Raw genomic sequence first — 14215 nt, 5'->3', positions numbered from 1 at the left:
TGGGAGTATCGCCCCAAAGAGGGACAAAAGGACCCCTTGATGATCCTCTAATCGCCTGAGCCAAGGTGTGAAAACGGGCGTGGGTCCCAATCAGCCAGGGTTTTGGGTGAGCGTATTGAGAAACCTGGCCCCACCTTATCGTGCGAATTCCTGAGGTCAGATGACCCAGGATGTGAGTGGGCGTTAAGGCGTCTGGGGAGGGATCTAAAAACTGGATTATAGATGGCAGACAGTTGGTGTCGTAAACCACCGCCTCTGTTCAAAGATGGTCACTCACAGTGGACATAGATGGCTTCTTTCACTCCTCTTTCAAACAATCTGTCCTCTCTGTCCAAAATGTGAACATTGGTATCCTCGAAAGAGTGTCCTTTATCCTTAAGATGCAGATGGACTGCTGAGTCTTGTCCTGTGGAGGTGGCTCCTCTATGTTGTGCCATGCACTTGTGAAGTGGCTGTTTTGTCTCTCCAATGTAGAGGTCTGGGCTACAATAGGTGACACGGGGGAGCCCATGGTGCAGCCATGTTTTTGTCTGTAGAAGCCTTCGTTGTATTTGAAGTATCTTGTGGTAAGGCAGAGGTCTAACAGTGTGCAGATCTGATCGGGTGTGAAGTTGGTCCTGTCTTCCAAGGAGCTGTCATCTTGTGGTCGTTTTCTGACAGTCTCCACGGCCTCTGTGGTGGGTATGCAAGTGAAGAGAGACTGCATCAAAGGACACCATGGTTTCATCTGAATCAAGGGTAAGTTTCTGGACCTTTTCGGTGAAGTCGGTGGAGTTCTTGATGTGGTGTGGGGCGTTCCCCACGAGAGGTGCAAGGATGGTAGCAAGGTGTTTTGTGTGGTAATCTGTAGTGTTTAGGACCACGGTGCATCTTCCCTTATCAGCTGGTAAAACAGTGATGCTGTAGTCTTGGCTCAGGGAAGCGACGGCCTTCTTTTCTTGTAAAGGGAGTGCAGAATTATTAGGCAAGTTGTATTTTTGAGGAATAATTTTATTATTGAACAACAACCATGTTCTCAATGAACCCAAAAAACTCATTAATATCAAAGCTGAATGTTTTTGGAAGTAGTTTTTAGTTTGTTTTTAGTTTTAGCTATTTTAGGGGGGTATCTGTGTGTGCAGGTGACTATTACTGTGCATAATTATTAGGCAACTTAACAAAAAACAAATATATACCCATTTCAATTATTTATTTTTACCAGTGAAACCAATATAACATCTCCACATTCACAAATATACATTTCTGACATTCAAAAACAAAACAAAAACAAATCAGCGACCAATATAGCCACCTTTCTTTGCAAGGACACTCAAAAGCCTGCCATCCATGGATTCTGTCAGTGTTTTGATCTGTTCACCATCAACATTGCGTGCAGCAGCAACCACAGCCCCCCAGACACTGTTCAGAGAGGTGTACTGTTTTCCCTCCTTGTAAATCTCACATTTGATGATGGACCACAGGTTCTCAATGGGGTTCCGATCAGGTGAACAAGGTGGCCATGTCATTAGTTTTTCTTCTTTTATACCCTTTCTTGCCAGCCATGCTGTGGAGTACTTGGACGCGTGTGATGGAGCATTGTCCTGCATGAAAATCATGTTTTTCTTGAAGGATGCAGACTTCTTCCTGTACCACTGCTTGAAGAAGGTGTCTTCCAGAAACTGGCAGTAGGACTGGGAGTTGAGCTTGACTCCATCCTCAACCCGAAAAGGCCCCACAAGCTCATCTTTGATGATACCAGCCCAAACCAGTACTCCAGCTCCACCTTGCTGGCGTCTGAGTCAGACTGGAGCTCTCTGCCCTTTACCAATCCAGCCACGGGCCCATCCATCTGGCCCATCAAGACTCACTCTCATTTCATCAGTCCATAAAACCTTAGAAAAATCAGTCTTGAGATATTTCTTGGCCCAGTCTTGACGTTTCAGCTTGTGTGTCTTGTTCAGTGGTGGTCGTCTTTCAGCCTTTCTTACTCTGTCTCTGAGTATTGCACACCTTGTGCTTTTGGGCACTCCAGTGATGTTGCAGCTCTGAAATATGGCCAAACTGGTGGCAAGTGGCATCTTGGCAGCTGCACGCTTGACTTTTCTCAGTTCATGGGCAGTTATTTTGTGCCTTGGTTTTTCCACACACTTCTTGCGACCCTGTGGACTATTTTGAATGAAACGCTTGATTGTTCGATGATCACGCTTCAGAAGCTTTGCAATTTTGAGACTGCTGCATATCTCACTATTTTTGACTTTTCTGAGCCTGTCAAGTCCTTCTTTTGACCCATTTTGCCAAAGGAAAGGACGTTGCCTAATAATTATGCACACCTGATATAGGGTGTTGATGTCATTAGACCACACCCCTTCTCATTACAGAGATGCACATCACCTAATATGCTTAATTGGCAGTAGGCTTTCGAGCCTATACAGCTTGGAGTAAGACAACATGCATGAAGAGGATGATGTGGACAAAATGCTCATTTGCCTAATAATTCTGCACTCCCTGTATTGTGAGGTTGGATGGAGGGACTTTGGCACTGGAGAGGGTGGATGAGACTTTAAAGGAAGCACTCAAAACATGCGGTTATCCTAATTGGGCGTTCATAATATCAGCAAAGAGGCACAGAAAAGAAGATCAGACACCAGCGAGGGAGGATAAGAAGGACAGACGCAACAACATTGTCATCCCCTATGTAAACTCAGTAGAGTTTTCTCCAAGCATGACATCCCGGTGCATATCAGACCCAGCAACACACTCAGACAAAAATTGGTTCACCCGAAAGACAAAACTCCTAAACACAAACTTAACAATGTGGTGTATGCTGTACAGTGCAGCGAGGAATGCCCAGACCTTTATATTGGAGAGACCAAACAGCCAATTCACAAGCGCATGGCACAACATAGAAGAGCCCCCTCCACAGGACATGACTCTCTTCTTTGGCTCTCGGAGAAGGCGGACGCACTTTTTCTCCTCTCCCTTATCTTCCCTGCTTATGTCCTTGTCTAGTCTCGTGTTTTTTTTGTATTTTCCCTGGAAGATTCTCTCACAGTCTGTTCTCTAAAACCTAAAAGAGGAATTATGGATTGGATCAACTGGTCCCTAAATGCAATTGACACCCCTTTCTCAACGAGAACTTTTGGCTTGGGTGAGCCTGAGTGCTGAGGATATCTACCTATTCGGAACCATGGTAACAGGGTTCTGGCTGATCGGAGCTGGCTTGGGCCTGACTTATCAAAGAATTAAGAAAGCGGAACCGGCTGTTCAAACCCCCACAAGGCTGCCCGCTGGGATTGGAAAGATGGGAGAGGCGTGAGTTTCTCAAAATGGGCCCATTGAGTCAGCACGGATAAGATCTTCGAGAGGCTACGGCTGCTGTGAATACTCAGAATAAGATCTCTGACTGCAGACTGGATACATCTCTGAAGGGCTAGCCCGGAATAACATCTCTGGGTGCAAAATTGGATGACATCTCGGGGAGGCACACTGCCGTGAGTTCTCAGAAATTGGCTCCTTGAGCACAAGAAATGACAACATCACAGAACGCAAGTATGGCGAAAACCAATATAGCCACCTTTCTTTGCAAGGACACTCAAAAGCCTGCCATCCATGGATTCTGTCAGTGTTTTGATCTGTTCACCATCAACATTGCGTGCAGCAGCAACCACAGCCCCCCAGACACTGTTCAGAGAGGTGTACTGTTTTCCCTCCTTGTAAATCTCACATTTGATGATGGACCACAGGTTCTCAATGGGGTTCAGATCAGGTGAACAAGGTGGCCATGTCATTAGTTTTTCTTCTTTTATACCCTTTCTTGCCAGCCACGCTGTGGAGTTCTCAGAAATTGGCTCCTTGAGCACAAGAAATGACAACATCACAGAACGCAAGTATGGCGAAACTCGCGGCTCTCCAACAGGAGATTGAGAGACCAGTGTTGGACTGTAGAACTGCTTTGAAATTCATATGAGCTGTTCGCACTAAAGTAAAAAATAACATCACTTATGCAGATACCCCTTCAGCGCCAGCTGCAAGGCCGGAGCTGAACAAAACACCCTGATAACGACTGTGTTTAGTCTGTTCCTTCCCATTCCATGCAAGGCCACCTGGGTTGGCTGGAAGACTGTTTACTTTGCCTGGCAGGGCGAAGGACACTGTCTCAGCTGAACTATGGACATGCACACACATACATATACTGATACTGATAAGGACTCACCGACGCATCACCCTCCCTACCCCGGATCCAACGCCACCTCCAACGCTTACCTCCCCTCTGATGTGGACATCGGGTCAGTTGGAGGCGCAGTCAAAAGATTGCAGTGGTCCCAGATCAGATGTACACACTGGAACTCTTTCCCATGTTGCTTGTCTGTGTTTATTGTGCTATGGTGTGTTGATATCTGTGCATTCCTGTATTATCCTTTTGTGTTACACATTTTGATGTTTTTTTTCCTTGCTACCTAACCTGACCTGTCTCCCCAATGTGATGTTTGTGTATTGTATGTATGGTCGGCAAGGTCTGTCATCTTGGTTGTGGGCAAAAGACCTGCAACTGACAAATAAAGGCTATCTCATCATCTCATCTCAGCAGTCCATCTGCATCTAAAGGTCAAAGGTCACTCTTTCGAGGATACCAATGTTCACATTTTGGACAGAGAGGACAGATGGTTTGAAAGAGGAGTGAAAGAAGTCATCTATGTCCACTGTGAGCGACCATCTTTGAACAGAGGCGGGGGTTTACGACACCAACTCTCTGCCATCTATAATCCAGTTTTGAGTGCCCTCCCCAGACGCCTTAACGCCCACTCACATCCTGGGCCAGGTTTCACAATGAGCTTACCCGAAACTCTGGCTGATTGGGACCCACACCCATTTTCACACCTTGGCTCAGGCGATTGGAGGATCATCAGGGGCTCCTTTTGTCCCTCTTTGGGGGGATATTCTCCCACTAGGTTTAAATCTGGGACTCCCCACCATTTGACCTTAAAACTGAAGAAGCTTCTCGGATGAGAGGTGAAACGTCTTCAAGCAACTTAAAGAAGTCCAGACGCTTTTCTTTGCAAGCTCCTTTGACTACGATGACCTGGATGACTGAGAACCTTCACAGACAAAAGTAAGTGTTGTACATGTACGGACCATAAATATGGAGTCCAGCTGTGTTTGATGCTGCTGGGCAGAGTGACCCCTCGGAACCTCTGAGCTCTCCTGATCCACTCTGTGGAGGAATCATGAAGAGTTAGTCCCCATGAAATCTGTCTCCAGAGAGACAAGGAAAGGAAAAGACACAGATACTTCTAGTGACGTTTATCTCATCAATATAATTTAACTCTTAAACAATATTTAGCTGTTCATCCAGTCCAGGAAAAAAGTAGCCAATCTGCTGGCTTATATTCCAAGAGCAAAGTAAATTAGAGCTTGTAGTGTATCCAGCTGCTATTTTGAATATAAGCTCCTGTGTGATTCCTGTGTGCCTGTTGAGTTTGTTTTGCCCATGATTAAGCTTATTTTTCTGTGGAGTTAATTTCTTTCATGTTTAGTTCCTCAGGGCTTTTCGTCTCTACTTTTTTTTTGTCAGAGCCCTGCTCTAAATACTGTCCTAGATTTAAATACTGTTTGAAACACTAGATTTAGAAGTATTTAGTGCCATCTTTTGCTGTTACAGAAGATGTCACCATGTAGGTTGCTGCCAATAGATTTACAAAACATAATGTTAGCTAACTACTGGCAAAACTGATATCGCAGTGAAAAACAAGTGAAAGTGGAGAGTATATCCTTGTTATGAACATAAATTCATTGTTTCAGCAACTCAGCATTGAACTTGATATTTAGTTTTATTGTTGTTGATTCTGTAACTAGTCAGGAAATAATGTAATGTAAGTCTATTGGCAGCAGGCTCAAATGTTCAAAGATGGCACTAAACATGTTCTAAAACTTTGAACATTTATTTTTTGTTTACATCCAGCTTAAGAGACATAGTTAAATGTATTACTGTTTTTTTTTTAGAACTCTCACATTTGTGTAAATTTACACCCAGTTACAGTCTTCTTTTCAACAACATCAGGTAGTTATTTACCTCTCAAAGATCCCAAAAAGTTGATTTTGTTCATCTGGATGTAGCATTTTCAATGGGAGAAACATTTCGTCACTCATACTTCATTCTCAGCTGACTGCAGGTTTCCTAAGCCTTATAAACAATACCTTTGTACAATGACTGAAATCTCCACAGAATGAACAATGGGCTGTGAGGTCAGTTACTTGATCATTTATATGCAAAATGTCATGACCATTGACCAAGAACCATTGATCAGGAAGTCTCTCAATACTCAATTTGTTGTGGTTTCTGGTAAACAACAATTAAGTAAAACTTTCTTTGTTAGTCTTGGACTTTTCATGCTGTGCTAGTTGGATTGTCTTACTGAATTCAAACACCCTTTGAGGAGTATTCTCATCTAGAAGCATTGTAAGTCTCTGTGGCATCCACTCCTCTTCAGATTTTAGCACATTAATGATAAAATTTGTTTCTTTGAAACATTCATTGAGGAGCTAGTTCTGCGTCTTCCTAAAGATTTCTTGTTGCTCCAAGGCCCTTAACTGAAGAGCTCATCTGCAGACTTCTAGGAGTAATCCTGTTTTGTCTGCATCTGAGGCTGAACAACAGGTGGTTCAGGCAATCAACTATCTTATGTGCTGTTTGCTCATAGTCATATTAGCTTAAGCCAGTACTTGACAAAGTGGGTTAAAATGTCTTGATGCACAGTCAATAATCCAAGAAAGTAAAGAAAGTAAATCCAAAAAGTGTCACTTGGATGAGTGACAACATGTTTCTACCACTGAAAACACAACGTCCAAATGAACAGAATCATCTTTTTGGGATTAACTTAAATGGATGACTAAGTATGCATCAGGATACCTCTCAAAGACTTCATGTTACTAACAGCTCACCTGTATGCTGCAGACCCATGATGTTTAAATTCAATGGGGTCACGTTTTGACTGTTTACTCCTTAAGGACATACATCTGGTTCCAGGTTCATTTATACGTTTAGTTCCTCGTTTTCTCCTGGATGTTGTTTGAGTCAATGGTCTCCTACAGAGATACATTTTTGAAACCATGAAGGATTTATAAAAATAAAAAATAAAATAAGCATCATCATTTAAATCAGACACTGTACTGACATGAAAGAGTGTTACTAACAGCTCACCTCTCTCCAGCAGGCGACTGTTGAAATTCAATGGGGTCACGTTTTGACTGTTTACTCCTTAAGGACATACAGCTGGGTTCAGGCTCATGTTTACATTTAGTTCCTCGTTTTTTTGTGTATGTCCTTTTAGCCAGTGGTCTCCTACAGAGATGCATTTATGAAACCATGAAAGATTAATAAAAAAATAAAACAAAATACAACGAGCATCACCATTTAAATCAGACACCTGGCTGACATTCAAATAGTTCATGTTAATAACTGCTCACCTCTCTGGAGCAGACACGTGCTGGTGTTTAAATTCAATGGGGTCTCGTTTTGAGTGGTCACTCATTAAGGACACAGAGCTGGGTGGAGGTCCAGGTTGGTTCCTGTGAATAATGATGGAGCAGTGATGCGAGTGCTGAGCTGCGACATGGAAAAGAGTCATGGACAGTTAGAGATGGTCATCTCACCTCTGCGCTTTGGTCTGGCTCTCATGTTCCCCACACAGAGTGGTTTTAGAGGGAGGGGCTCCCTCCTCTCTGTCTTCACACTGATCCATGCTGCTCAATTCACATCAGCTCACACACACTTTCTACCTTCACCTGCAGAGGAAACACAAATCATTCATGTGCACATAACAACATTTTGAAAAACATTTTCAAACATTTCTGCCGATCCATGAAAAAAACCTTTAGGGTCATTAGAGCTAAAAGCTTCAGACTAACTATTCCTGCTGAGTTTGCAGAGAGCTGTAGACACACTGATTCACTGGTAATACGAATCTTCAGTTCAGGGTTAATGTGAACAGCCAGTCAGAGAGAGGAGGAGCCAGAGCTTCAAAGTAAGAGAACTGGTCTTGAATTCAGTTTATGCCAGACTGGTGTTTTCTGACTGTGTAGCTTTAATTTAGACTGAAGGAAACATTTAGTGACAGCTCACTGTACTAGGATTTTCACTGAGAGAGGCCGAGTGAGTAAATTAGAAATGAGTACATCAGGGCACTCACAAATTCACATGAACACTTTTTCTATGCCAAAATCTACCCAGATGTGATCTGGTTCTGGATCTCAGAGCAGAGCCTCACACATTTCTGGTTCTGGGATTTTAACAGAGAAAAGCAAAACTGTCCCAATCTGCAGAGTTCACAAACTCTAGTTTAAAGAGTAGGAATCACATGCAGACATTAAAGCTGATTATCGATGTTTGCATCTAGGGAAACATTCCTCACATGTTTAAACTAGAAAAACTAGAAACTGCATGCAGCATAGTTTCAGTTTGCAGCACGCACAATCTTTTTGAAGCATTAACAGCAACAAAAGGTTATTAAAAGAGCTGTAGACAGACACACACAGACACACAGGTGAGCTGTTTCATGGAAGGAGGAGGGACTCTACCTGAAGTAGGACAGGTTGGAGGAGGCAGATTTTCAGATTTTCAGAAGAGTTACTGAAAATATGCCTTTATGTGGTCAGATTTAAAGTAGAATTCAACTTGTATCATTTAATTCAATTATTCACCAAGCAGTTTTGGTTATTATTAAAATAACATAATGAGTTTGTATCTTTCAATAAACTGATAATTACTAACCCTGAAAAATAATCGATTTATTATGTTGTTGTAAGCCCATGAACACCAGACAGAACTGCATGAAGCTGGTGATCAGGATGAGAATTCAGAAAACTGTTGAAAAAAAAAAAGCTCCAAGAGCTGCTCAACTAATATACTTTTTTCAACATTTACAGTTAATACATGAGCGAGGCACAAAAATAGAATTGTAGGATTACCAGAGGAACAAAACACCAGCTCCTGGTAGACAGAGCCGTTGCCCGAAACTGCAAGGCCAGACTGACCAACCTGTGCACTGCCTGGATTTATTACAAGGCCTGACTCGATGCCCCACACTTGGAGCTTGGAATGCCTAAAACTGTACAACAGGAACCCAAGACTCTTCACCAGGAACTCAATGTGAATGTGGTGAACAACAGTAGAGGTCAACTTCAAGCTAATGGCACAAGTCCCCATCAAGTGCGGGACCCACCAAGAAGAGGCTCTGTCCACACTGCTGTTCAACAGCAATGAATAATAAATAAAAGACCTCATAGTCTATCAGCCCAGAATAAAGTGTGTGTGTGTGTGTGTGTGTGTGTGTGTGTGTGTGCGCGCGTGCGTGCGTGTGTGTGTGTGTGTGTGTGTGTGTGCGTGTGTGTGTGTGTTCACTCCAGAAAAATGCTGTCTGACTACTCAGACTTAAGTCAGAGTAAAGTTCACATGCTTTGTTAGGGTGGTCACTCAAAAAGTTAAATAAAATATTACACATTACTGGTTTCTTTTCTTAAAAGTAATGCAGAACATTACTTAGTTACTCACTGGAGTAAGTACATATTTGGGCTTAAAAGAAAAGATGTTTCTGTTATTATGCAGCCTTTTATGTAAGAGCTGCATAATATTGCAATATCTTTTTTCCTGTTCTCACTTGCTCTACCTGAGCAAAAAAGCTTTGCTTTTTTTTGTGAAAATACGGACTTCTGTTATTGTTTGATTTTTCTTTTGTAACTGGGGTTTATATTTTAGTGTATACTTTTTGTGAATTTAGTGATTAGAATAAATTTATGTGATTATAAGTTCAAAATAATAATTTATTTTCTGTCTTTATTCTAATCCAGTTCACCAGTTGTCTGGATGCCAGTTCAGTTCCCCTCCTTGTCTCTAATCCAACGTTCTTCTGATTGTTGGTTTAAAATAGAATCTGGTGCTTGAAGACGCCATCTCGTCCACCCACTTTGGTGGATATTCAGTCAAATGAACAAAAGTTTTTCTCTATTGTTAAATCTATGTTGTTGTTTTTTTGTTTTGTTTTGTTTTTTGTTTTTTTAAAGGCACAGAAGAATTACAGATGATTGACGAGCACCTTTGAACACATCAGAGAGGAGGAGACCGAGTTTTGGCTGTGTTCTATTCCACCATCCTTGATTGGAAATATTGCCTTTAGCAACATTAACTGGTTGAGGGTGGTGGTAGCTAAATATAAAGCTGACAGAAAGATTGACGAAGAGTAGCTATAATATCATCAGAATTAATAGTCTTTACTGATAGAAAAATAATCCATGTGCAGACATCAGTTCTTTCACAGACACAGGCATAAAGAGATGTTTCAAAAACCTTTAAGGTATAAAACATTAGAAAGATCCTTACAATATTTACATACAATCCCCATAATATTGTTTACAATAGAAAAGAAGAGTAGAAGTGGATCCTGAGCTGTTCATTTAAGTCAGCATTAGTTCCCTCACTGGCTTCCATGATATACATGAGGAATTAAAATGTTTTGTGTGATGTTACCGAGTTCACCAAGTGTCTGATGTATAATGACTCTGATATCAGATAATCAGTACTGAGTGATGCTTATTTTTCATTACTTGAGCTTCTGATTGCATCCTGTGTGACGATGTTAACCTTTACATGACTACTTGCTCTAAAACAACAACAGTCTTTTACAGAATAATGAACTGACTACTGAGACCAGACTAGAGGTGCAAAGAGTCAGTGGGCCTCTGGTCTTATCTAAGAAATAAAATTCACAAAGGGACACAAAACCACCAAAAATCATCTATCAACAATTATTTGTGTTTATTTTAATACAACTGACATAATTTTAACATGTATCTGTTCAGTTATTTATTTCATGAAAACGTACCACTGAGTGACTCTATAAATGTAACAAAATACTATTTTCATTAGCCGGCAGAGTTTTGAAGCCAAATCCAGGACAACTGGCTCAAATAACTTACAGCACACGTTCATTCAGACTTAAAACTGTTCACGAGGAACAAAATTCAAAATGTTTATCAAAAAATCCAACGACTATAAAAGAGGGCAACAAACAGGAAAACACAAGAGACCACACTCTGACCAACGATTAATGACTAAAAACTTCAAACACTAGAAGACGAAAACTCAAATCCACTGATTAAAACACAAAGTACAAAGTGAACATGACAGCGACACAACGCAAAAACAAATCCAAATACTTTCCTGCACAATATCCCAGCCTCCACATGCAGATATTATAAAGTTCATTAAAAAAAAATGCAGTAATTGTTCATGTTGTTTGTAAACTTCTAGATTTCATTTTCATTAACTTTGTTTGCAGTAAACCTGACCTGAGCTGGAGATGATTCACTTTCTGTTTTTCAATGTCACTTCAGTAAAACCTGAAAGTCGACTTCTAAGAACAGAATGATTATATCTGATTGTTTCCAGTTAAAGAAGGAAAAACGTCCCATGAGTGATGATCAGTGTCAAACAGATTCATTTAAACTCTTTATCACAGTAACAAATGTTTCAGTGCAGAGTTAACCAGTATGGATTCCACTCAATCAATAATCTATAATCATGTGGATTTATCTTCAAGTACAAGAGTGATCCAAAGTTTGTCCTGAAATAAGAGCTAAACATCTGGTCCTAATATTACAGAGCAGAAACAAACAGTAAAGTTCCTAAAGACAAACTGTTAAAGGACGACACAAAGCAAACTTACAGTTTCTTCAAACAGATACTCGAACAACAAGCTCCAATCCACACTTGGACACTAAACACAGACACACAGGTGAGCTGCTTCCTGGAAGGAGGCGGAACTAAACCTGAAGAGTGTGAGAGGGCCACACCTCCATGTGCTGATTTACAAATATGTTGCCTGACTGCTCAGAGTGAGTCTAAGTCAGAGTAAAGTTCACAAGCTGGGCCCTGTTTCAGGAAGCCGGTTTAGTGCAAACTCTGAGTAAGTATACCCTGAGTTAACGAAAACTCTGGGTTTTCGGTTTCACAAAGCGAGTTTAGATTAATTCTGAGTGAGTTACTATGACGACACACTCCGTGAAGCTAACCTGCCCCCTAGCAGGTTTACTTCAACTAACCCTGACTTTCTCCGCCGCTTTGTCGGAAACCTGACAGTAGGAAGTGTCGGACATGGCGTGCCCCTTCCTTGAAGAGCCAGTAGATGTTGAAGCCCAAATTCTCCGCAGAGCTCTCCGCCGGGAGAGAGTGATTAGAGCGCGTTTGGACATTTTATCATTTCCTGATGATTTCCTGTGTGAACGTTACCGTTTCTCAGCACAATCTATAATTTATTTGAATAACATCCTCAGGCCTAATATTGCTCATGTGACACATCGCGGACATTCTCTCAGTTCTGTACATATTATTTGTATTGCACTTCAGTTTTTTGCAAACGGGAGCTTCCTGTATAATATTGGTGACGCTGAGCACGTTTCCGAGGCTACCGTCTGTCGGGCAGTCAGGAATGTTACAGTTGCACTGAAACGTCTCCTGTACTCGTCTGTGGTGTTCCCCGGTCATAGACCCACAAGATTTATCAAAGAGGGATTCCACAAAATTGCAGGTAGCAGGATGAACAAAACTTAATTCATGTGGTGATACTTGAACTATTACTTAAATTTTACATTTATTTTCAGGGTTCCCAGGCGTGATTGGCTGTACAGATGGCACTCACATTCCAATCATTGCTCCTTCAGTAAATGAAGGAGACTATGTGAACAGGAAGTCTTTCCACAGCATTAATGTACAGGTACATAGTTCCCTGTAGCATTTCAAACTAACAAATTATTTCATTATAGTAATGGATGCTAATTTGTGTTCTCTGCACTGTGAAGATCATATGTGATGCTGCCAACATTATCACAAATGTGGAAGCCAAGTGGCCAGGCTCTGTTCATGACTCACAAATATTCCGTGAATGTACACTGAGCACAAAATTTGGACATGGTGAGTTGAAAATACTTTAAAATATATAAAGACCAATTGCTACAGGGACATTTGAACTGAAGTGTATCCTTCTGTCTTAGGAGAGTTCACTGGCTACTTGCTTGGTGATAGGGGGTATCCATGTTTACCCTATTTGCTTACCCCTTACCCTGACCCTGAACCGGGCCCACAGCAGCGATATAATCTGGCTCATTGCAGGACAAGAGCCAGAGTTGAAATGACTATCGGATTGCTTAAGGCCCGGTTCCAGTGCCTTCAAAGACTCAGGGTCACCCCAGAAAGGGCATGTGACATTATTGTGGCATGTGTGATTCTTCACAACATTGCCACAATTAGAGGAGAACACTGTCCTTCTGAACCAAACAGCAGTGATCCAAACCATGAACATCCTGACCCTCCCACGGACATACAAGATGGAAGAGCAGTCAGAGACACCATGTGTCACAATCATTTCCTTTGACCCATCACCTCAACATGTTGAAAGAAGAATAAACAGATTTTTTGTTCAACTGGCTTTATTGGTCGCCTGTATTTCCTGTACACAAAGTATTAATAAGTATATTATTATGTTGTTCAAACACTGAAATAATTCGTCCATCTCTGACCACTTCACCCACCCTTAACTGATGTTCCAGCAGTAAAATCTCAATCTTGGTCTTTTGGATCTGCTGCTTGAAGTGTTCCAAATCCAAGTCGCATTTTTTTTTATTTTCTTGATCAAATAGGTCTTGTACAGCTGCTTTACAGGGAGTTATTGAAACACAGAAAATAGTACTGGCATTCATAGTACATGCCTACTTAGGTTGGTTGTAAATCAGTGCTGAACATCTTACTGAGGAAAGGTTTGTTGGAGAAGTGGCTGGACCCTCTTCCTCTTCATTTCCATCATCACTCTGTTAGAGACATAGAAAGTCCATGGTTTTATTATAGTACCACATTTTATTCAATTGTTATATTTTCCATTGTAAGATGTAAACCTCATAAAGTGTCTCTGTTGCTTCCTCCTCTGTAACAGCTGTCAATGTTTCTTCATTATTTTCCTGCAGTAAAGAAATTAACAACATTGCTGTTCTACTGTAAACTCATATAATCTGTGGAGTATTAAGAGTTCTCACAACTGCATGTTGGTCTGGCTCAACAGGAGGCTGCACCAGATGCAGTACACCACCACCATCAACTGATAGAATATGAGGTTTATACAGGTCACTTATAACTTACAAGGGACCAAATGGCAATTAACAAACATATACCAATCACCTTACACTTCATTGTCAT

General features: G+C 41.4%; 1 protein-coding gene and 1 long non-coding RNA gene across 2 annotated transcripts in view; both read right to left on the bottom strand.

Annotated features, from left to right (window-relative positions):
• Nucleotides 1-11782, bottom strand: part of LOC147333792 (NACHT, LRR and PYD domains-containing protein 3-like) — a 29489-nt gene extending 17707 nt beyond the window's left edge. The window contains exons 1-6 of the mRNA XM_086270015.1: nt 11697-11782; nt 7630-7761; nt 7444-7545; nt 7178-7318; nt 6919-7062; nt 5113-5191 (exon numbers count right to left, since the gene is read on the bottom strand). Coding sequence (XP_086126141.1) covers nt 5113-5191; nt 6919-7062; nt 7178-7318; nt 7444-7545; nt 7630-7718 — 555 coding nt within the window. The 5' untranslated portion in view covers nt 7719-7761; nt 11697-11782. The remainder of the gene's footprint in view (nt 1-5112; nt 5192-6918; nt 7063-7177; nt 7319-7443; nt 7546-7629; nt 7762-11696) is intronic.
• LOC147333790 (uncharacterized) overlaps nt 1-14215 on the bottom strand; it is a 165691-nt gene that overhangs the window by 106918 nt on the left and 44558 nt on the right. The gene's annotated exons all lie outside the window — the stretch shown is intronic.

The sequence above is a fragment of the Aulonocara sp. 'chitande type north' Nkhata Bay genome, linkage group LG3 (assembly GCF_057382095.1).
Source record: "Aulonocara sp. 'chitande type north' Nkhata Bay isolate Kocher_YH1m ecotype deep benthic linkage group LG3, A_spYH_male_GT1.1, whole genome shotgun sequence".
Taxonomy (NCBI): domain Eukaryota; kingdom Metazoa; phylum Chordata; class Actinopteri; order Cichliformes; family Cichlidae; genus Aulonocara; species Aulonocara sp. 'chitande type north' Nkhata Bay.
The sequence above is the reverse complement of the archived record's forward strand: the minus strand, read 5'-3'. Positions and strand labels throughout refer to the sequence as shown.